At 50.7% G+C, this 24,255-nt stretch overlaps 1 protein-coding gene across 1 annotated transcript in view; it reads right to left on the reverse strand.

Moving 5' to 3' along the window:
- Nucleotides 1-16,691: 16,691 nt before the first annotated feature.
- LOC125443295 overlaps nt 16,692-24,255 on the reverse strand; it is a 114,598-nt gene continuing 107,034 nt past the window's right edge. Inside the window, exon 5 of the mRNA XM_048515313.1 lies at nt 16,692-17,227. Coding sequence (XP_048371270.1) covers nt 17,060-17,227 — 168 coding nt within the window. The 3' untranslated portion in view covers nt 16,692-17,059. The remainder of the gene's footprint in view (nt 17,228-24,255) is intronic.

Consider the following 24,255-nt stretch of genomic DNA (forward strand, 5'->3'; position numbering starts at 1 on the left):
CGGGGTACCCCGAAGCTTGATGGGCCTATTGTATGAGCTGATAAGGAAGGGTTTGGCGGGCAGCTCATGAAACCTTGCAAACTGGAGTCAGACTAGCAGGCCTCAGGGTATCCCGAAACTTGATGGGCCTATTGCGTGAGCTGATAAGGAAGGGTTTGGGTGGCAGCTAATGAAACCTTGCAAACTGGGGTCAGACTAGCTGGCCTTGGGGTACCCTGTAGCTTGATCGGCTTATGCCCCTCAGCCCATCACAGATACACACATTTCAGTCTCATTTCTGTGCCTATCCTACTTTCTTAAAGCATCTCCCTCTTCTCCCTCCCCCTCCCCTCCAGCACACCCCACATCCCTCCAATGTAGACCAGTGGGGGAGCTCAATGGCATCATTCACACCTCCTCCGAAAAGACTGCCTGGGGTTTGAGGAGGAGGGGTGGGTGGGTGGGTGGGAAAACAATCTTCTGGCCCATTGAGAGATTAACAGCCCCGCCAACCCCCCTTCCTTTCCTCTTCTCCTTTTTCTGGGCTGCCTTCCAGCTCAGAGCCAGAAAATGGACAGAGAGAGAGAGCAGATTGGGCATTAGAGGAGGCTTGCCTCCCACAGCTCGGTGAAGAGCCCGGCTCCTGGAAGGAGGGGAGAGAAGGGGGGGGGGAGGAGGAGATCATGTGTCCTCCTCCCAGAATGGACTCCGGAGCTGCCCTGCCTGACAAACACCAACAGGAGGCCTGTGGGATGAACGGCGCGGCCCGGAGGCGCAGCTGAGCAGCAAACCCCAAAGACCCCGAGCCACTCCGTCACGGCCCTGGCGTGGTGGCAGGGAGGGCATGGAGTGGCCCAAACTGCTTGCTTAGCTCGGGCAAAGGGCCTCCTCAGACGCTTCCAAGGATTTGCTGAGGCTTTGCTACCAGCTTGGAGACAAGGCATGGTCACAACTGGGGAGGCCACAAAACAACAGAGGAAAGAAAACAAGTTATGGATTTATTTGGAAGACAGTCACTTTGGAAACCTACTTGTAGGCTCAGCTCACAAGGCACCACTGCCTACATGGCACCACTAAGAACAAAAGAAGGAGCCTGCTGGATCAGACCAGAGTCCATCTAGTCCAGCACTCTGCTACTCGCAGTGGCCCACCAGGTGCCTTTGGGAGCTCACATGCAGGAGGTGAAAGCAACAGCCTTCCGCTACTGCTGGTTCCAAGAACCTGGTCTGCTAAGACATTTGCAATCTCAGATCAAAGAGGATCAAGATTGGTAGCCATAGATCGACTTCTCCTCCATAAATCTGTCCAAGCCCCTTTTAAAGCTATTCAGGTTAGTGGCCATCCCCAACTCCTGTGGCAGCACATTCCAAACACAAATCACACGTTGCGTGAAGAAGTGTTTCCTTTGATTAGTCCTAATTCTTCCCCCCAGCATTTTCAATGGATCCCCCCTGGTTCTAGTATTGTGAGAAAGAGAGAAAAATTTCTCTCTGTTGACATACCCCATGCATAAATTTATAGGCTTCAATTATATCCCCCTCAGCCGTCTCCTCTCCAAACTAAAGAGTCCCAAACGCTGCAGCCTCTCCTCATAGGGAAGGTGCTCCAGTCCCTCAATCATCCTTGTTGCTCTTCTCTGCACTTTTTCTATCTCTTCGATATCCTTTTTGAGATGTGGCGACCAGAACTGAACACAGTACTCCAAGTGCGGTCGCACCACTGCTTTATATAAGGGCATGACAATCCTTGCAGTTTTATTATCAATTCCTCTCCTAATTATCCCCATCATAGAGTTTGCCTTTTTCACAGCTGCCATGCATTGAGTTGACATTCCCATGGAACTATTAACTAAGACGTACAAATCCCTCCTTGTCTGTAACTGATAGCACTGTAGCGTGTATGCGAAGTTTGGACTTTTTGCCCCTATGTGCATCGCTTTACATTTTGCATTTGCCATTTCTTAGCCCACTCACCTAATTTATAAAGGTCTACTTGGAGCTCTTTGCAATCCTTTGCAGTTCTCACCACACTACATAATTTGGTATCATCCGAGAACTTGGCCACCACGCTACCCACCCCTACTTCCAGGTCACTCTCCATTAACCCTTTCCTTGGTCCCAAAAGGACAGTCCCAGGAAGGCTATACTTTGAGAGCAGTAGTACTTAACCGCCTCTTCTGCACACTTTCTCTCCCCCAATCTACAACCTCACAAGGGCCTCAAACCTTCTCATCTGAGCCGACTGTCACAATCCACAGTCCGGTCGGCCTCCCTCATCTTCACCTCGACCAGGGACAGCTGATTCCTGGCTGCTTGCCAACGCCACTGCAATTCTGTCTCCCTTCGCAGTCAGCGTGCATGCACGCAGACGACCAAGGGGAGATGCAACCACACGCAAAATCACATGCATTCCAGCATCAACAAAAGTCCACATGCATCCAGAATCCTACAATCACACATCCCTGCATGGAAACATGGAGACCCTGCATAGGGTGGTCCTTAACCGGGATCAGCCCACCACCAGACGAACAGTCTGCCACAGAATCACGGATGAATGTTCGGTCAGAACCACGTACATAAACCAGCAGAGTGAGTGCACAGAGACCTTTGTGCTAGCTTTTTCCAACAATTGACAGAAAAGTTAGCCAGAATCTGGTTGTTGTGGATCTTCCGGGCTGTGTGGCCATGATCTGGTGGATCTTGTTCCTAATGTTTTGCCTGCATCTGTAGCTGGCACCTTCAGAGGTGTATCACAGAGAGAAGTGTGTTATCTGACAGAGTTTGTAACAGACTTCTCTCTGTGATACACCTCTGAAGATGCCGGCCACAGATGCAGGCAAAAACGTTAGGAACAAGATCCACCAGATCATGGCCACACAGCCCGGAAAACCCACAACAACCACTTGAATCTGGCCATGAAAGCCTTCGACAAGACATTAGCCAGAATCGCTCACGAACAATGCAGAATCATTGCTGGGTCAGCTGGCCCAAAGACACCAGCTGAACTATAAGCAAAAACCAAGCCGACAGGAATTGGTGACCGCACTTAGTCCAATGTTGTTTTAAAAAGCACCACCACAGCTATATTGTAAAGATAAACCAAGTTTAACGGGAGACAACCAGCAAATGGGACAGCTTGCCAACCATCTCCTCCGGAGGGGGAGCGGGATTATTTTGCCTCCTTCAGGGAGACTCTGCCAGCACAACCTCCAGGTGAGGACACAGGTGCGGGACTGAATGCTTCTCAGGGTCGGTTTCAAGGGCCTGACAATTAATCATGTACAAAGCGGCTCCTGCAGGGTTAGCAGCACGGAGCAGGACCAAGCTGTTCCGGACAAAGGAGCGCAAGAGAAGGCCTGATTTGCTGGCACCGAACTGCGGACAGAGTGCCCAAAGTTGGCCTTGCGCATACAGCTTATATAGGGCTCTTGGCCAATTGTAAGGCTGGGCCAGGAGCCAATCAGGGCCTGAGAAATCCCTGAAGGAACAAGGGAAATGCGGGAAGGTTTTTTTGGCCTCTTTAAAATGTCTCAGAGCTGAAGGACAAAACGGTCCATTCCCATCAGCTCCCCCACCCCCCTGCCACACACATCCTATTCCCATTAGCAATGCTCATGCAGCATCTGCACATTTGGTCTCATCAAGGCTTCCAAACTCCCCATCTCTCTCGCCCCACCCTTCCTCCAGGGATCACAGTGGAACAACACGGCTCTCACCCCGTTATCTTCTCACAACGACCCTGCATGGGAGATTAGACTCAGAGTGGCTGGACCAAGGTCGCCCGACAAACTTCCAAGGCAGAGTAAAAGAGCTGGATTTGACTCCTTTAGCACCTCTGTGAAGGAAAAGGGAGGGTTTCCCTGAGCTGTGTGCCCTCTTTCCCGTAACACATTGAGAAACAGGGTTCTTGATCGAGGTACTCTCAAGCAGCTGAGTCTTTAAAAGTTTATTTAAAAAGAAAGGAAAGAAAAAATACAAACAGGTTTCTCTCAGCTCTAGACAGTTCCAAGAACATCAAAGCAATACAGTTGAAGGCGTGAATCTTAGAATGAATCTCTGTAGCAAGCCAGAAGTCTGAATGAAATGTGAATCCTTCCCTAGCCTTATGTCAGGGTGTTTATGGCATCTCTTCCTCTAGTCCTCAAAGAGGGAGAGGACCCACCCCCCCCCACCCCCACCCTGCCCCCCGCATCCGATCACTTTTGGTAATTCACCTATCTGTCAGGTTTCGAATGCTGCCACTGAGAAAGGCAACTTCCGTTCGTGTAAACACAAACCCAGTTTACAGCTTTAATGAGGGGCAAGAGGTTGCATTGTTTACGACCTAGCCATGCCAAGAACCAAATGTTTGCCATGCTGGATGAATGATTTCCAAGCAAACTTAAAGGACTGAATACACTTTCTTCACAGCCTTCGAGACAGACAAGATTTTCAAGGTATACGTTTTTGAGAGTCTGACTCTGAAAAGCTGATAACCTGAAAAATGTGTTGGGTCTCTGTGGGGCTAATGAACTCCAATCTAGCTCTTCTTCAGGCAAAGGAAGGAATCAAACCTGGGTCTCTTCAGTGCTACTCTCACGCTTTAACCACTACACTGCATGGTCTCTGTGTATCCGTCAGCTTTGTTGATGTGGGTTTCGGGACAGGCAAGACTTTTACCTTCCACAGTCCCAAAAGAATCACCCCCACTAGATGCCCAACCAAAGTGGGACTAATGTAGAATACTTGACATACAGGAGAACATGAATGTGTGCATCTAAGACCCACGGCGCACAACTTTTGCAATAACTTCTATGCATACGCCTAAACATTGTAAATGTGAATGCGACATGCCCATGTTCACAAACATGTGGTTTGTACCAGTTCACTCAAACTTATCCACAGTGCCCTGCTGAGTGGGGCAAAAGCCAGAACGGCCATGTGCAAAACAGCTCTGTGGATTCTTTGCTTTGGTCATATCAGCCCTTCAAACACAATACGGAGTGAACACGGAAAAGACCCAGAACAGACATTCAGGTTCAGCCTCTTGCCTGATGCCATGTCAAGACGAGAAAGGACTGGTTGTTCTCCACCCCATAGCCTTCTTCCCAGCCCCGTCACAACACACACACACACCCATCCACACACACACACTGCTCGCTACGTGGTGTGGTGGTTAAGAGCAGGTGGATTCTAATCTGGAGAACCAGGTTTGATTCCCCACTCCTCCGCCTGAGTGGCAAAGGCTTATCTGGTGAACCAGATGTGTTTCCACACTCCCACATTCCTGCTGGGTGACCTTGGGCCAGTCACAGTTCTCTCAGAACTCTTTCAGCCCCACCTGCCTCAGAAGGCGTTGTGGGGGGAGGAAGGGAAAGGAGCTTGTAGGCCACCTTGAGTCTCCTTACAAGAGAGAAAAGTGGGGTATAAATCCAAACTCTTCTTCTCTTCTTCTACGTTGTGACGCTGCCCCTTCCAAGGTGCCCGGAGTGTCTCGAGGCAGGAGTCAACGACGCCAGCAGCCAGACACGAAATTCTGCCCCAGAGGAAGGGACAGCTCGGCATCTTCCTGTTGAGTCACAAAAGGCACGTTCTAATCTGAATCCAAGGCAAGAGGAAAAGCAGGAGGCTCCAACAGGACTTTGGAAGGAAAACCCCCCAAGGCAGGTACACTGTGGGCCTTGGTGTCTTTGCCAGGGATACACAGGGGCCAGACAAGCCATACAAAAAGGGACCAACTCTGCTTGTTAGGGAAGCAAGCAGGCTTTGGTGTTTCACAAGACACTTGGCACGACGGGATCAGAATAGGTTAGAAGTGACTGCAAAGGTGGGTATGACTGGCAACTGCTCGTTTGTAAAGCCGTTCCCCACCTCGTTCTTATTAAGACTGGTATCGCTTGCATTTGCTCAGTCCCAAAGAACCTTCTTTCCTATTTTGTCATATTCAGCCACGCAGCGTTTCATTCTGGGGGTAGAGAACACGAACAGGCCTCAACGGCCGGCCGGGAGTTCTGTCCCAACAAAGGAAGTCACCCATTTTGTAACACTTCTTGTGTCACCTCAGCCGGCTCCGGGATCAAGGAAGGGACGGCTGAGTTGCACCAGGAAGGAGGGGCTGGATGGAGTTTACTTGGTTTTCTAACATGAGCCTCGGAGCCCAGAAGACATAACTGGGAAGTTTCTTCAGGGCAATGTTGAGGAACTGCAGGTCTCACCCAAACCTGGGGCACCTGAGATGTATGTTATAGCAAGAAATTGAATAACCCCTCCCAGGTAAAGAGCAGTGTGGGAGGAAGAGGTACCCAGTCCAGGTACCCAGTCCAGGGTAGGGACAACTCTCAAGAGCATGAGGCCAGGTTCCCACACCACTTCTAGTCCTCAAGAGATGTCCTGCCGTTGTTGCATCCAGCCCCACATTTCCAGAGCAGAGTGATGCAAAACAGCTCAAAAACCTGCTGAGGAAAAGCCGCGCATCCTTCTCTGCTGCACGCTGCGACATCTCCCAAATTAGCCAACCCCATGAGCAAAGCTGGAGTTCTGAATTCACATCGCCGCTGGATTAGGATCCCGTCTTAGACATCCAGGGCCAAGCCCTAACCACTAGGCCGAGCTCCCCATCTCATTTACAAGAGTCGTACAATGGGAGCACGTGCCCAAAAGGAGCAAATAATAAAATCCGGGCCCTTCTAATTATCCAGCTGGCAAGCCAGCGAAAACAGAGACAGCCTGCACTTCAAAGAGAGAGACAGCCATCTGAAGAAGCCGGAGGATGTTAATAGCCCCAGCGATGTTTCCAAACAAGCTTGGAGACTCAGCCTCCCACTGTAAGCCTGCTCCTCAGATTGCAGGCCTCTGGGGCAGAGACCATTTCACAATGAAGTAACGCTCAGGATTAAATTCTGTTACGCTCTATGGGACGCCTCTCTGGAAAACATGTACATCACCAGAGGCTGGTTCTTCTCACAGAATGTGTGAATGTCTGACTTCCCATGTTACTTCTGACTAAGTGTTTGGTGGTTCAACTAGGGGCGTAGAAAATGGGAAGGTCTACACATCCCAAGAACTAGTGCGGACTCTTTGCTACAAACCCCTCTGTCTGCTCCTTATGGAAAAGCCAAATGGGCATCCCGGCGACATTCAGTTGGAAGTGTTTCTCCCAGCCCTCCAAATTCACCCCAAGGCCTTTTCTCTTCTGAACAACTGAAGCTGTTCTCAGCCATTCAACTGTTCTGTTTACAATAGGATAGAGGGATCCAGGAATGGGCCAGCAATCATAGAATCACAGAGTTGAAAGAGACCCCAAGGGCCATCAAGTCCAACCCCCTGCAATGCAGGAACACATAATCAGAGCACTCCTGATAGATGGCCATCCAGCCTCTCTTTAAAAACATTCAGACTCTACCATACTCCGAGGTATTGCATTCAACTGTCGAACAGCCCTGACAGTCAGGAAGTTTTTCCTGATGTTTAGGTGGAATCTCTTTTCCTTCACCTTGAACCCATCACTCCTGTTCCTAGTCTCTGGAGCAGCAGAAAACAAGCTTGCTCCCTCACCAACATGACATCCCTTTAAACAGTGGTGGGATTCAAATAATTTAACAACCAGTTGTTTACAAGCACTATTTTAATAACTGGTTCTGCCAAAGTGGTGCAAACCTGCTGAATCCCACCACTGCCTTCAAATATCTAAACACGGCTATCATGTCGCCCCTTAACCTTCTCTTCACCAAAGGAAACATCGCCAGCTTCCTAAGTCTCCCCTCGAAGGGATTCCAGACCTTTGACCATTTTGGTTGCCCTCCTCTGGACCCGTTCCAGCTTCTCAATATCCTTCTTCAAGCCAAACAATGGTCCATCAATGTTGCAATTAATCTCAGTCTTGCTGGGTCACACGTCGCTTTTGCCCGGTTTACAAATGCCAGGCCAAGAAGACACCTGTGACAAAGCCAAAATTGCCTTGCTGGGAACGATTTGCAAATTGATAAATATCTGCACCTACCAACAGCCAGGGAACAAGAGAGACAACGACCTGGAATCTAAGATCAAGGGCGCTTCCTGAGGGACCAGCAAGGTTTTTTGGGCATAGGCAGTCAAGAATCAAGAATCAGATACCAAGGAGAGAGAGTTGACTCTCGGAAACTCGTACCCCAAACAACGTGTTGGTCTCTAAGGCACTGCTAAACTCACATCGAGCTGTTCTGCAGCAGACTCCAAGGGCCTCCCTGTGAAATTCTTCATGAGTATCCCTTCCGGAAGCATTTAACAGTTAGGCCAAGGCTGTGCCAAAATTCACTCTGCTTCCATCCCAAAACTCTGGGAATGGGCGGGTAATTAATAGACAGTCAGTCCGTCAGTAAATAAATAAACGGCTAAAACCAGCTTTCAACCCCAGGGCTCAACTTGCGCATATCACTTTGGCTATTGCTTGTATAAATGAATCGGCACCAATTTCAGACTCCCCAGCCAAAGACTTTAAGACACCTCAGGACACATGTGGGGGGGGGGGGGAGGAAGCAAGGATGCCCCACAGAGCTGCTCTGCCGCCCCCATCGGAGTCCCTGCGGTCTCTCAGCCACCTTCTTTTGCTTTCCAAAATATGTACTAAATTGGATCAAAACGTGGCCTACGTTTTGGGTGGCTCCTCCGGCACCGTAAACACCAGAAAGGAGGATGCGAGGTTTTGTGACCTTTAGAAAGACCCACAACTGGAAAAGCACTATGTGAGTGTGGGATGCCAACTTCCAGGCGAGGACTGGAACGCTCCTGGAATTACAACTGATCTCCGTGTGACAGCAATGGTCCCCCGGGGAGGGAACAGCTGCTTTGCAAGGCGGGCTCTACCGGGTTACACCCCATGAAGGCCCCTCCCCTCCCCACACTCTGCCCTCCCCTACACTTCCCTCTCCAATCTCCAGGCATTTCCCAACGCAGAGTTGGCAACTACTCCAGGCATGGGCACCTGTGCCCCTTTCCCAAATGTATGAGCTCAAAAACGATCGCGCCCAAAGCATAACACGATGGTCCGATAAGGGGTGGCCTTGACACCTGGCACACCAGCGAGCCCACCCATTTGGCACACCAGCAAGCCCACCCACTCAACCTTTGAGGCATTTCCCACACTAGAGAAGGGAGGGACCCCAGGCTAAGAAACGCACAGAACTCTGCTGGGCATCGAGAAACGAAGCATCCGGCATGCAGAAGAGGCTGGGACGGGAGGGGGTCGTCTCCGGATGCCCCCCACTCTAATAACCCTCGATCCACAGGGCAGGCACCCCTCTCCATGCGCCCAGCCCCCCCCCAAAAAAAAACAAACATCCCCAGAGCTTCCCCCAACCTCCCAGCCGCGGCGAGAGTGGCACCCAGCATCCGAGCCAGGCGAACGCGTTTCCCTCCCCAACCGGCTCCGACGCCCCGAATCTTGCCAATGAGGGGGGCGCTCTGCACATGTGCAGAGTACCTTCCCCTGAAGCACCGATCCCCGTGGCCCCACCGCTCTGCCTTGCTCGGTCTCAGAGGGTCGTTCGCTCGCCCTCCGCGCCTCGGCGGCGCCAGACGGACCCCCCAGCCCGGCGCGCGTAAAAGCGCGCCGGGCTGGGGGGTCGGTCTGGCGCCGCCGGGACGTGGAGCGCGAACGAGCGATTGGGGGGGGGGGGGGGGCAAACATCCCGGAGCAGAGGGGGCCTGTGCGGCGTCGCGCGACTCACCGGGGGCGGCACCGAGGGGGCGGCCGGCCCAGCGGGCGCTCCTCTCCTCCATGGGGCGGCGGCGGCGGCGGCGCTCGGCCAGCAAACTTTCCCAGGCGCGGCGGCGGCGGCGGCGGCTTAACTTCCTGCTGCTGCTGCTGCTGCTGCCTCTGCGGCGGCTCTTTCCCCGCCCAGCCCAGCAGAGCCGCTCCTCTTCCAGCCGCGGCCGCCCCGGGTGACTCACCGCCGGCTCCGACCGGGCCAAGGCGCCCCGAGCGCCCCGGACAAGCGGCAGCGCGGCGCCCCCTCCCGCACGTGCTCGGTCATATGGACACCACCACCCCACCCCCGCCACCGCCGAGGAGGAGGAGGAGGAGGAGGAGGGGGCTTGGCCGAAGAGGCGGAAAGCACTCTGCACATGCTTGGGGGTGGGGGCGTCGCTGCAACGCAGCCCCGCTTCTGTGGCGGCTGCGCCCCAGGCGCATCCCAAAGGAAAACAATGAAGAGACTGGGACCTTTATAATACCCCATGGGGGGGAGGGGGAGAAGTCCCTTTTTTCAGGCCCCATCTTGTCTTCCCCCCCCCCCGGGGAATGAAAGATAGATTGGACTGGCTATTTTAATTTGGGCAGGCAGAAATCCAGCTGGTGAAGCTCCAGAGCCTGTCTGTAGCATACCAGGACCGGCAGGCATCCACCTGGTGCCTGCATCTCTGAAAGGGAGGCGAAGGACAGCTGTTTGCCACGGCCAAAATAACCCCCCCCCCCCCGGGTGCTTTTCTATTGCTTGGTAACAGGCGCTGACTTGCCCTGAGCACCATTTGGGTGACAGAGAAAGGCGAAGCGCCCAGCAGGCTGATTCCTGCCCGATAAACAGGGAATGGCCTCTGCCAGAATGGGGGGGTGGGGGGGAGCTGGCAAGGCTCGGGAGGTGATTTAATCGGGGGCTTGACTTGCCATCTGCTGGAGGCTGGCGAAACGGCAGCGCCTGGGACCGACTGGCTCCTGCCTGAGGCGTCCTGCACTCACTATCTTGCTGTGTAAGGGTCAGGCATGGGACCCCTTCCGGCCCCTGCCTCAGGTCCCCTTCACTGGCTGCATCTGGGAAACTGGCTGCCGGAGTCTTATCACGGAAGGCCTCCTGGGTGCTCACCCACATCCCCGAGGAAGCCAAAGAGCTGTAGGGTTTGGACGCTAACATGTTTGGGGGATGACGCTCCGGTTGCGAGCTCGACCCGCCAGCCTGCTAACTCAAGAAACAGGAAACAGCCGTGAGAGGCGCAAAGTTCCCGTTGCACTTCAAAACGGTTGTGGTTTCACAGGATGCGACGTGGTATTTCAGCATCTCTCGGCTTGGGAGAGGGGGGAGCGACCACAATACAGATGGCCTGTACTCCACCACCCCCACCCCCCCATGAAAGTGGGAAGGGGCTGAGGGGTGTTTCTGAGCAGGAAAAAGTCTCAAAGGGAAATCACACAGCCGCCTCTTCTAACTGCAGCTTCCTTCAGCTTTTAAGCTTTAAAATAAGTATATCTACCACCATCAGATCCTCTGAAGATGCCAGCCACAGAGGCAGGAGAAACGTCAGGAGAAAATGCTACTGGAACACGGCCATACAACCCGGAAACCCCACAACAACCTAGTGATTCTGGCCGCGAAAGCCTTCGACGATATATTTAAGAGTAACGTAACTTTGCTGTAACGAGAGACGGCTGCGAATTCTGAGCAGTGTGGACAGAAGGAATGGGGAGATGCATCTCTCTCACAAATGCACGTTCATACCTAGAACTCTGGGTAACATGCCACGACACCGACTGTGTTCTTGCCCAACGCTGGTTTCCCACGTCACTGACAAGGACCACTGTGAGCTGAGCCATCTGCAGCATGGCTCCCTGCAGCGAGTCCAGGGGCATCTCAGAAAGAAAGGCCCTTCTTCTGGGCATCCAATCAGGGCTACAAGAAACCAACATCAGGATATATGCCTGCCAGTCTCCTTCTAAGACCTACCGTGTTTCCCCGAATATAAGACAGTGTCTTATATTATTTTTTGCTCCCAAAGATGCGCTATGTCTTATTTTCAGGGGATGTCTTATTTTTCTGTGTTCCGTTCGTCGGGCATGCTTCCAAACCAAAACTTTGCTATGTCTTACTTTCAGGGGATGCCTTATATTTCGCACTTCAGCAAAACCTCTACTATGTCTTATTTTTCGGGGATGTCTTATATTAGGGGAAACAGGGTACTACCTAAAATCCCTCCAGCTCTGCTGACCCTCTCCCAGTTTGCTCCCTTTTTCACAACAAACAAAGAACCTTTAATGGCATAACAACATTATATACATAGATCCACTTAACCCAATAGAGGGAAGCTAAAATAAATGGACAGGTAGAGAAGGCTGATGTTCAGGATCTGCTCCTAAAGCGTTGTTTTATATACAGGTCCAAAAATTTGGTGACTGCATCAAGCTATATCACTACTGGGCTGTCCAACAGAAAGGTGATCTTTATGTCAGATGCATACTCTTGAGCAGTAGAGGGTGACAGGTGTTTGACTCCCCTAGGTCCCAGTAAAGTGGACAGCTGAAGTAGAATATGATCGGTAGAGTCTACACAGTTCCTACTGCATATGCAGGCATAGCCTTAGGTGGTAAGGGTTTTAATGTATCTCCCTGTCGACACGGCCGATGGAAGGGCATTGTGGCCAGCATCATTGCCTCTATCGAGCCTGGGCACGTTATCTGGTGCAGGTATTGATTCCCATACCGCGTAGGTGATGCCTAGAGCTAAAGGAGAGCAAGTCCTGGAAGCCTTCAATAGGGTTCGACGTTCCTGGTCGCCAAACCTTCTCCCTCAGTCGGAAAGTCTCTTTAGAAGGTAGTATGGCCAGGATAATCCAAAGAGTAGCCTAATTTGTTGATTTTTGTTTCTATAACGCTCCCACCATTCCGGAAAGTGGCTGCAAGAAGTCTTGAGGGGTTTTATATGACAAGGGAGGCTGCACGGGTTGAAACAGACAAAGAGCTAATATTTGAGCTGCTGGCAAGCCATGCTCCCTGTCTCTAAGAGATGCTGCCCGCTCGAGGCAATATGCATGGCACGAGTGAGGCATGCCTAAAGTTTAAATAAGAAGCTTAGGATTGTACTACCAGCTGCTGGACCAGGAGCTCATCCAAAGTGGGACTCCACATAATAGTTGCTACCACCTTGGTGTTAAGACTTTAATGCTGCAGGCACAAATTGATGGCCCTTGTTATGGAAAAACTAGGATTGTTGATACACTGACCATGGAGTTTTAACAGCATGAAGTTCTGTGGCTGGTCTAACCTCTATAATGGAGGGTGCACTCCTAAATATTTAAAACATTTGACCTGTTCCACCAGATCTTCCTAGCACCCAAATCCAGATGGTTTCCCAGGATTTTGAAACACTACAACCTCGCATTTTGAGAGTTGGAGTGTCAGGGCCATTATTGTACAGTATTCATGGTGGTTGTTAGGAGTCGCTTCCACATGTCGATTTTGGTGTACTCTACAGCAAACTGCGTCAGCCGGGCATATAGCAATAGGGGATCGATCCATCTAAGTTTGACAGTGTGAGTTTACAGGATTTAAGCTCTGTTTGCTAGGTCATTTAAATAAAGATTGCAAGAACTGTGCAAGGACACAGTAGCCTTGTTTTACCCCCCCTTGGAGACAGGAAGTTATTTTGGGTGTTTTCATCCCTCCTGATTGCATTTGATTTGGCATACTGTGTTATGGTGTAACACCTTGATTAGGGAGATCAATCTATTCTCTACACCCATTTTTCCAAGTTTAGCCCATAGCTTATCTCTTGGGACAGAGTCAAAGGCCCCCTTGATGTCCAGGAATGCTGCATACAATGGCCTTTTTCATTTTCCCAAAGAAACAAACACCCTCGGCTAATTTGCAGCCACACAGCAAGCCAAAGTCTCTCTCTCCCCGCTCAGTTTCCGAGTTTAATGCTTTTTTGGCTTTGGCTGCCTCTTTATTCTTTGTTAGCCGTATGTTTTCTACAGAACAGGCGTTCAGGCAGTTCCCAATAAATGCTGGGTTAGGTGTGCCTAACCTGCACAGAGAACCCACGCCTTAAGTTACTAACTCTCCCAACTAATATTTATTCGGTTTTTGAATTTCCAAACAAAATCCAACTTGTCTTTCCTCTTATAACAAAGGACCAACTTTCCGTTCCATTCCAAAATGTATACGTTCACAATCTTTGCTGGGCACAAACTCCCCTGTGACATTTGTGTTCTTCTGCTGGGGGGTGGGAGGTGGGGGGGGGGCATTCCAGGCCAGAATCAGTCGTAAATGGATGGAGGAAGAGGAGTACTTGCAGGCCCCCTGAAGTCCAGCCAGGTTCCGTCCATGAAGTTGGCTCGCCCGCACGCAGCCAGCAGGGTTCTGGCGTCTCCTCCTTCCTTGACAGGCGGCCAAGTTCCAGCCCAGGGACACAAAGGCCCTGCCTCAAAGAGCCAGTGCATGAGATACAGCAGGCATCTCCAAGCCATTACTCATGTCTCTCCCAGGTGATGAGGGTAATTAGCACCCGCGGCATCGCATGGCCTCTTCCAGGCCCGGGTTTTTGTGCCCAGAAGTAAAAAGCTCACCCACTGCCAAAGAGCCTCTCCAAGCCCTCACTGTGGATCAGCACCATCATGTGACTCTAGGCACCATGGTGGCGAACCTTTGGCACTCCAGATATTGTGGACTACAATGTTGTGGACTACAATTCCCATCAGCTGGCAGGGGCTGATAGGAATTGTAGTCCATGACATCTGGAGTGCCAAAGGTTCGCCACCACTACTCTAGGGCATGTGCCGGCAGTTCTGCTGGGGAGATTCCCCGTTTGAGTATTTTCCATCATGTGTTTTTATCCAGATCTGTAGCCTACAGATGTACTGATCCGGATTCGGCTGTGGACCTGCAGCATTTGTCTGGGTGAGGGGCTGTCTTGCTTGCATCTAGTGGACTGACAGACCGGTGTCTGCTTCACAGTCCGTGGATAGGATGGCAAGCTCTGGGCTGGGAAGTTTTGGGGGTGGAGCCAAGGGTTTTGGGAGGGGCCTCAGCTAGCTATAATGCCCTAAATTCCTCCCTCTAGGAGTTTGGTAGGGAGAATTCTTGCTACACTCCAGATAAAGCCAGGGACTGATACTCATCAGCCCCCTGCCAGCATGGCCAATTGGCAATGCTGGCAGGGGCTGATGGGAATTGTAGTCCTTAACATCTTGGAGTGCCAAAGTGTTCACTACCACTGCTTCTAGAGCTGAGTTGTAGGACTTATATCTCCAGACTGTTATGGATTGACTAATTCCCATCAGCCCCTGCCAGCATGGCCAATAACAACCAGCATGGCCAATGACCAATTGGCCATGCTGGCAGGGGCTGATGGGAATTGTAGTCCACAACATCTGGAGTGCCAAAGGTTCGCCACCACTACTCTAGGGCAAGTGCCGCCAGTTCCGCCAGCCCTATCTGGACCTCTCTTGTGAGGGTGCCGAGAGGTCCACGGGTCGACCAGGCTGCAGACGATATCACATGCCACGTTCTGTCCGTAAAAGGCAAGCCACAGGCTTTTGTACCCTTGAGTCATATCGGGGGCGGAGCAGGCCGGGGGGAGAGAATATAACACTTCAACAAAACGGAGTGGATGCTGAAGGGTTAATCAACTCCTTCTCTGCAGCATCCCAAGGCAAATTGTGTCCTTAAAGGGATCTTATTTGGGAAATGGAGGAGGACCTACAAGTGAAAGCCAGGGCTACCTCTGAGCTCCCTCGCTCTCCCCGTGCTCTGGTTCCGGCTGGATGCAGATTCAGCTGATTTCCAGCCACCCTTGTGGACAGAGACATTCTGGGATGAGCATTCCTCTGAAATATTTATGCAAGTGAATTGCACAAGGGCAGGATAAAGAGGGCTCTGTACGGCAGCTTCCTCACCCTGTTAAGTCCTCTCTTTGTGTGGACGCACAGCCTCAGCCTCTGGTGCCGTTCCAGGCTGGGGGCACAGATTTTAAGGAGAAAATAGTGTCCAACTTGGAACTGCCGATTCCTTGCTCTTGGTTTTGCAATGACACTGGTGGCCAAAACTCTGCTACTAGCTGCAGCTGTGGGCTGCTCCCGTGGTCTCATGTTTCCCTCTCCCTCCCCCAAGCTCTCTTCTCATCAAATCTGGGTTCTGCGCCCCAAGTCCTGGAGGGATTCTGAGGGCCAGGTCCAGAAGGTGTGGTACGAGCGAGCGACACACCTGCCCCAGGTGTGTAGTGCAGCTCCTTGATGCAAGGATGCTGGACCCCAGAAGAGGGCACCCAACCAGTCCTCGTTTTGGGGTACCAGAAGCTCAGGTGTGTCTACACCAAAGGCGATGAGAGAGGTTGCTGGCACATCAGTTCATCTGGCTGAGGGAAATCTCTGTGTTCAGGAGCCTGATAGGACCTTCCAGATTTTAGATAAGACTGGTTTTATCAGCCCCTGTCAGCATGGCCAATTGGCCATGCTGGCAGGGGCTGGTGGGAATTGTAGTCCATAACATCTGGAGTGCCAAAGGTTCACCACCACTGGTGTAGGCCAAGGAGGCCTCTGTTAGCATGGAGAAGGTCTGTGCCCTTCAGAACCAGGGTGAAGACCAGCTCAAAAGTCTCACTTCAGGGCACAACAACAATTGAAAAATTCCCCCCTCTCCCCCGATCTAAAATTGCACCTCAGAGACCCACAAGATTTTGGAAGGATGAGCTTTCAAAAATCAAAGTTCCCTTCATTAGATACCCCTTGATTCTTCAACAGCGAGTTCTGACTATGACTCTCGATTGTCAAACCCTGACAATCTCTAAGGTATTGTGAGTTTTCCCGGTTGTATGGCTGTGTTTTAGTAGTATTTTCTCCTGACGTTTTGCCTGCATCTGTGGCTGGCATCTTCTCTAGATGGCAGCTACGGATGCAGGCAAAACATCAGGAGAAAATGCTACTGGAACATGGCCATACAACCCGGAAAACCCACAATACCCTAGTGATTCTGGCCGTGAAAGCCTTTGACAATACAATCTCTCAGATGCTACTGGGCTCAGATCTTGTTCTTCCACTGCAGACCAACATGGCTGCCTTTTGAAAATAGGTACCTGCTTTCTCAACTGCCTGTTTCAAAGAAGCCAGACAGCTAGAACCTCACCTGAACCTAAAACGGGAGAACAGCCCACGTATTTCTCAAGCTCCGCCCAGTTTTGCATCACTTCCTATGGGCTGGAACCCACCCCTTGTATTTTTGCCATTTGACTCAATCCTCTCCGCTTCCCATAACTTTCCTTCGGCATCTCCCAAGCCTAATATCAGTGTCCCCTTGTCTACCGCCTCACCTGTGGGCACAGGTGTGTGCACCATGTCTCGACAGAGACGGCATAACAAAGACATTCTTACTTGTGGGAGTTCCGGCTGGCCCTCCTCGCGATCCACAAGCTGGACTTGTGATCCGAGGCTGCTCCGTTGCCTGCGGCCGTGCTCTCCGCAGTGCCTGGCAGGCGTGGTGCCGACTCAGTGGCAGGGAGCTGTGTGGCGGGGGTCTCGAGAGGAAAGGCTGAGCCCTGGAACAGAAAGCCGAAGGGGGTGGCTGTGAGGATTCTTTGTGGAAATGGGAGGCTGGAGGCCCAGCCCCACAACCAACACACAGACACACATCAGACCAGCTCCTGGAATGCCCAAAAGCTGTTTTTGCTTCAGATGAACACGTGGCAAGGAAGAGAAGTGACCAGCCAGGGAATCAGACCTTCACAGGACAGGAAAGCAGGATTTACTTCTTTAACCCCCCCCCCCCCTTTGCTCCAGTGGGGATCCAAAGTAGTGGTGGTGGTGGTGGTGGACGAGGAGGAGGAAGAGGAAGAGGAAGAGGAAGAGGAAGAGGAAGAGGAAGAGGAAGAGGAAGAAGAAGAAGAAGAAGAAGAAGAAGAAGAAGAAGAAGAAGAAGAAGAAGAAGAAGAAGAAGAAGAAGAAGAAGAAGAAGAAGAAGAAGAAGAAGAAGAAGAAGAAGAAGAAGAAGAAGAAGAAGAAGAAGAAGAAGAAGAAAAGAGTTGTTGTTTGGATTTATACCCCACCTTTCTTTCCTATAAGGAGACTCAAGGTGGCTTACAAGCTCCTTTCCCTTTCTTTCCCCACAACAGACACCTTTTGAGGTAGGTAGGGATGAGAGAGTTCAGAGAGAACCGTGACTAGCCCAAGATCACCCAGCAGGAATGTAGGAGTGTGGAAACAGATAAGCCTCCACCACTCAGGTAGAGGAGTAGGTGAATCAAACCTGGTTCTCCAGATTAGAATTCACCTGCTCTTAACCACTACATCATGCTGGCTCTACTTTCTTTAGACCACCCTTTTGCTCCAAAGTGGCTTACACTGTTCTCTTCTTCTCCATTTTATCCTCACAACAGTCATGTGAGGTAGGCTAGACTGAGCGGGTCTGATTGTCCCAAGGTTACTCGGGGAGCCTCTGTGGGGATCCAAACCTGTGTCTCCCAAGGACCCTAATTTAACACGAGGACCATCAGATACAAAAGGAGATGACAGAAATCCTGCCCAGCTCCACTTTGATTCAGGACTAGGTAAGTCGAGCTCTCTCGCAGGGGTGCTGGGAGGCTAGGCTGAGGGAGTGAGTCAGGCCCAAGGAACCTTCCATGGCAGAGTGAGGATTCGAATCTGGGTCTCCCAGACTCCTATTCTAGCATTATAAGAACGGCAGCATGCTGGTCCTCAAAAATTATTTTGTCTTGCCCAATGAGCAATACATTAATTTACTGCCAGAGTAAATGCCTTTCCTTCTAAAAAGCCATAAGCCAACCGAGATTTCAAGCTGTGTTTTTTATTCGGCTGACAGACGATGCTCCATGCTCTGTGTAAATGCCGTGGGATACAAGATTAAAGCATATACTCCTAGAATGTCAGCTTCACTCTGCATCACGTGTGAAGTCACTATATAATTCCCGACAGTTAAAAAAAAAAGCTAAACAAATTTGTGCCTTCAAGCTTATGTAGTGAAGTAAGTATTTACTTAGTGATGCATCTTCTTGAGATAATTCTTAGGGTCGCTACATCTCTAGCAGAAGTCATATCCTCAAAAGACGGGTACTAAAATGTGTCCCTTCAATGTATCAAACCATCTAAATTACATTGATTTAATGTCTGAGGCCTCAAGTCATTGTAATAAACATGAGGAAGTCATTCAAATCGGGTTTTAATTAACATATGGATATCAAGCAATAGGTCTCCAGAAAGTTTGGTGTATAATTAATTCATCCCACTTCAGTGTAACTGGATTCCTCGTTGTATTGTTGTTTATCATACAAACATACTGTATGCAGAATTATTTATGCCTAATAAAGGTTTACTGTACTGTACATTAATGCACTGTCCTGTATTTTGGTGAAATATGAATCAGCTGAAATCCATCAGTTCACTTCACTCTGGATGCGCAATGAGCATGCGCAGACGGCGTGATGGGAATGCACAACTGTGGGCGCATCAAGAAGGGCAAATCCTCCCTGTCCTCAGGATCCTGACAAGGTCGGCCGCAGCCTGCTTGTTTTTTCCAAGCCGTATTCCCTTTAGAGGTGTTTCCCTTGCAGAGAACGCGGCTGTGCATGAAATGCTAAGTGCAATTCTACCTGCCACCAAAAGCATTTTTTATTTGTTTAAACCCTTTCTAGGCCGCTTTTCAACAGCCAAACATAACAAACATATAAAAGCTGAAACATTTCAAATGTTGAAAACATCATTGACAATGCAAATATATGTAATATTTTAAAACAATTAAGACGCAATCGACAGCGGTTAGAGTGTTTGTAATTTGGTTGGTTGCGGTACCAGGCGAAGCAACAACACGTAGCCACTCCCCACAAAACAAATTTTCAGCATGGCTTGCCAGAGACGCATCCCTGCAGAGACTTGGCAAGGGGCCAAGGAGAACCTGATGTGGCCTACAGCGCAGGGGCGTCCTGCAACATTTTATATCCGACTGAACATACACAGGCTGTTCTTGGAACCTCCCACAGCCAACCTTCCACAGGCAACAGCACAACGCCACCACGGTTCACAGCGACGCAGCCAAATCCTGCCCCACAGGGCCTGCGGGATCAAAGGAAGCGTCTGTTGCAGCCACAGGAATGGCAGGAATGGCAAACAGGTGCAGCGGACTCCACCCTCGTCCTTATTTCACCTCTTTCCAAAGTCAGCTTGAGTCCTATCAAGCTTTCCTCCTTCCACTCTTCCTGGAATGAGTTTGGCAGGCTTGTCTGTGTGTGTGTGTGTGTGTGCGCGCGCGCGCGTGTGTGCCGCAGTACCACACCAGCACGCACAAACTGCAAGATGTTATAAAAGATAAAGGTAGTCCCTCTGTGCAAGCACCAGGAGCAGCCGTGGCATAGTGGGTTAAGAGCAGGTGTACTCTAATCTGGAGGAACCGGGTTTGATTCCCAGCTCTGCCGCCTGAGCTATGGAGGCTTATCTGGGGAATTCAGATTAGCCTGTCCACTCCCACACACGCCAGCTGGGTGACCTTGGGCTAGTCACAGTTCTTTTGAGCTCTCTCAGCCCCACCCACCTCACAGGGTGTTTGCTGTGAGGGGGGAAGGAGATTGTCAGGCTCCCTTTGAGTCTCCTTTTACAGGAGTGAAAGGGGATATAAATCCAAACTCTCTTCTTCTTTCATTACTGACCTGTGGGGTGAGTGACGTCACATCACGATATTTACTAGGAAAACTAGGTTTACCGAGTGGTTTGCCCCTGCGTTCCCCAGTCATCTACACTTATCCCCAGCAAACTGGGTACTCATTTTATTGACCTCAGAAGGATGGAAGGCAGAAGAGAGGCCTTGATCCCAGCATGGTGTAGCGGTTAAGAACAGGTGCACTCTAATCTGGAGAATTGGGTTGGATTCCCCGCTCTGCCACTTGAGCTGTGGAGGCTTATCTTGTGAACCAGTTTAGCTTGCGCACTCCAACACATGCCAGCTGGGTGACCTTGGGCTAGTCACAGTTCTTCGGAGCACTCTCAGCCCCAACCACCTCACAGGGTGTTATTTGAGGGCGGGGGAGAAGGGAAAGGAGATTGTAAGCCCCTTTGAGTCTCCTAACAGGAGGGGAAAAAAGGGATATAAACACAAACTCTTCTTCTTCTCAAGAACCTTAGCACCAGCACCTTTCAGTTTAGAAACTACACAATGTTCCAACCGTAGCCCACCCTTCACAAGAACCCATGGGGGCTGCCTTATGCGGACGGTCGGCCAAGTAGCTTGTCACGGTCTGCATTGCCTGGAAGCAATTCAGTGCCCGAATCAGGGGAAAATCTTCCCTAACACCTGCAATCGAAGATCCTTTCAACTGGGATCCCGAGAATTGAACCCAGGGCCTCCTCTATGCCCAACAGGTTCTCCGCCACCTTCCAGAAAAGGTACAGCCGAGCCCCGAGTTCCGCCAAGGACCAGAAAACTGACACCGGTGAACCCAGACTGGAGACCTGTGCTGTGGAACTCACACAACCCTCACTCTAATTTATGAGCGGGCAAGCCAGGGTCACCTGAGAGATAGGAATTTTACGATAATCCAATTTTTTCTGAAGGAGTAATCCTCTAAAACTGAAGCGACTAAGTGAGACGAATGGCATGCAAACTCGGCTGCAGAGCTCTTCGGTTCAGTGAGGGGCACGAACGAGCAGAGAGCATAAATTCGCCATTCATTTCCTGGAACAGTTTAATTTATGGGATCCACACAACAATGACCCGCACAAACCGCCAGCGCTTGGCAAATCCCAGCACTGGCCCTCAAGAAGCAGCACTTCCTGACTCCCTGCTGGAAATCTTTTCCACACAGGTGGCACGAGGGACTCGGGACCCCGGGACCCTCGGCTGGGGCTAAGACAGAGAGCCCCGGAAGTGTGCAGGTGGATTCTCAGGGCTTGTCAAGGAAGTCACAGGCACAGTGATTAATAAAACTGCAAAGATTGTCATGCCCTTATATAAAGCCATGGTGCGACCGCACTTGGAGTCCTGTGTCCAGTTCTGGTCGCCGCATCTCAAAAAGGATATTGAGGAGATAGAAAAAAGTGCAGAGAGAAGGGCAACGAGATGATTGAAGGATTGGAGCACCTTCCTATGGAGGAGAGTTGCAGCTTTGGGACTCTCTTAGTTGGAGAGGAGGCGGCTGAGGGGGGGATAAGGATTGAAGTCTACAAAATTATGCATGGGGTAGAAAATGCTGGACATAGAGAGGAAATTTCTCTTTTCTCACAATACTAGAACCAGGGGCATCCATTGAAAATGCTGGGGCACTAGGACTAATAAAAGGAAACAATTTCTTCACGAACGCGGTGATTGGTGGTTTGGAATATGCTGCCACAGGAGGTGGTGATGGCCACTAACCTGATAGCTTTAAAAAAGGGCTTGGACAGATTTATATGGAGGAGAAGTTGACCATGGCTACCAATCTCTGATCCTCCTGATCTGGAGATTGTAAATGCCTTAGCAGACCAGGGTGCCCAGGAGCAGCAGCAGCAGCAGGCCGTTGCTTTCACATCCTGCATGTGAGTTCCCAAAGGCACCTGGTGGCCACTGCGAGTAGCAGAGAGCTGGACTAGATGGACTTTGGTCTGATCCAGTTGGCTTGTTCTTATGTTCTTAATGGAAAGTGACTCTTCCCACATAACGGGGCCAATTGCTGGCTGTCCCCAGAGGAGGAGGGGAAAGCATGCGTGGAAAGCAAGCAGTGGAATTAACTTAATGGGTGGAAATGAATAAGGCCGGCACTGCCTCCCTTACTGGCTAGCGCTGCATCGGTTATGCTCTGTGCTTCACCCACTGCTGGAGAAAAGAAAAAGAGGAGTTTGGATTTATATCCCACCTTCCTCTCCTGTAAGGAGACTCAAGATGGTCTACAAGCTCCTTTCCCTTCCTCTCCCCACAACAGACACCTTGTGAGGCAGGTGGGGCTGAGCGAGTCCTGAGAGAACTGTGACTAGCCACAAGCAGGAACGTAGGAATGCGGAAACACATCTGGTTCACCAGATAAGCCTCCGCCACTCAGGTGGAGGAGTGAGGAATCAAACCCGGTTCTGCAGATTAGAATCCACCTGCTCTTAACCATCACACCATGAAGGAGGCCTGGGAACACTCTGTCCAGCCCCCCCCCCCCAAAAAACCCCCTAGAATCTGGAATCAGCCCTGACTTCACTACTCCTGAGAGGCTGAGCATGGTTTGAGCAGCCTCATGTGCAGAGAGTGGGCTACATGAGAGCCAATTCACACACCTGTATGATGTACACATAGTGAGCCACAGTGAACTGGACTGCTCCGGCCACCTTGTTTGAGGTTCCCCTGTGGATCACGACCACAGAAAGCGGCCCTAGGTCAGCCAGTGTGATCCGAAAGCCTTTCACAGTGCAGTCCTGCAGTGACTCCTGTTTGTGCCCATTCATTTCAAAGGATTTACATCGGAGCAACTCTCCTTAGGACCGCACTGTGAGTTCATCCCTGAGATCTTCATCGCCATCTCAACATTCAAGGCTTTCCTTCCTCAAACACTCAGGTTTCACAACAGTTAAATCCACACCGTTAAATCCACACCAGGTTTCTAGTCCTTGTGTGTTTTCACCAGGAATCGCCCACACCCTCCAGAGATATGTGTCATTTTTAATTCAGGAGGCCCTTTGCCCAGGCTGAGCAGAGACCGAACAAGCGGAAGCACACAGATGCAGAGTTGCTTTGTTTGCATAACCTCCACCAGGCCTAGAATTTAGCTTTCCTAAAGGCTGCCTGATTTACTCAAGTCCTGCTTCAGTCTCCCTAAAATAGCAACGGTGAATTTCTTTGCCTGCAAGAGGTGTCGGGGGTCATTTAAGGCCACGAGGCAATTTCAGGTTTAGTGTGTTGTGGGTTTTCCGGGTTGCACGGCCGTGTTCCAGTAGCATTTTCTCCATAGGATTCCACAACACATACAAATTACACTTGCAGATAGAACCTTCACGATTTTAACCAATGCAAATGGTTCTTTCTCCCACCCTGGACATTCCACAGGTATATATACTCCACTTGCTTTACTACCAACAGATCCAGCCACAGATGCAGGTGAAACGTCAGGAGAAAATGCTACTGGAACACGGCCACACAACCCGGAAAACCCACAACACACTAGTGATTCCAGCTGTGAAAACCTTCAACAATACAATTTCAGGTTTGCCTGTGTGGGAGGAAGGAGACACAGGACGAGGTAGACGGCCTCCATCCCACAGCTTCCCCGTAAGTACACACTAACAGGGGTCATTCAGGTGATGGGAAGGTGACATGGACCCAGGCTCCATGCAAAACAAACGGCTTCCCTCTACACACAGGCAGACAGCATTACAAGGAGCGTTTGGTATTAAGGGCAGCCCTGGCCAACAGCTGATGGAGAACTCTGCTTAGCAAAGGGCAAAAGTACAGGTGTATCGCCGGCCTCTTCTGCTTCCTGCTGCTCAAACACTGAAAGGTTCAGGGCAACCTTTACGCAGAAAGATGTCGTCTGGAGGAGAGTGCAGAGGAGGCAGGATTGAGCAGGCATCCCAGGGGGCGCAGGAAGAAGATGAAGATACTGATGAA

Source organism: Sphaerodactylus townsendi, linkage group LG14, assembly GCF_021028975.2.
Source record: "Sphaerodactylus townsendi isolate TG3544 linkage group LG14, MPM_Stown_v2.3, whole genome shotgun sequence".
Taxonomy (NCBI): Eukaryota; Metazoa; Chordata; class Lepidosauria; order Squamata; family Sphaerodactylidae; genus Sphaerodactylus; species Sphaerodactylus townsendi.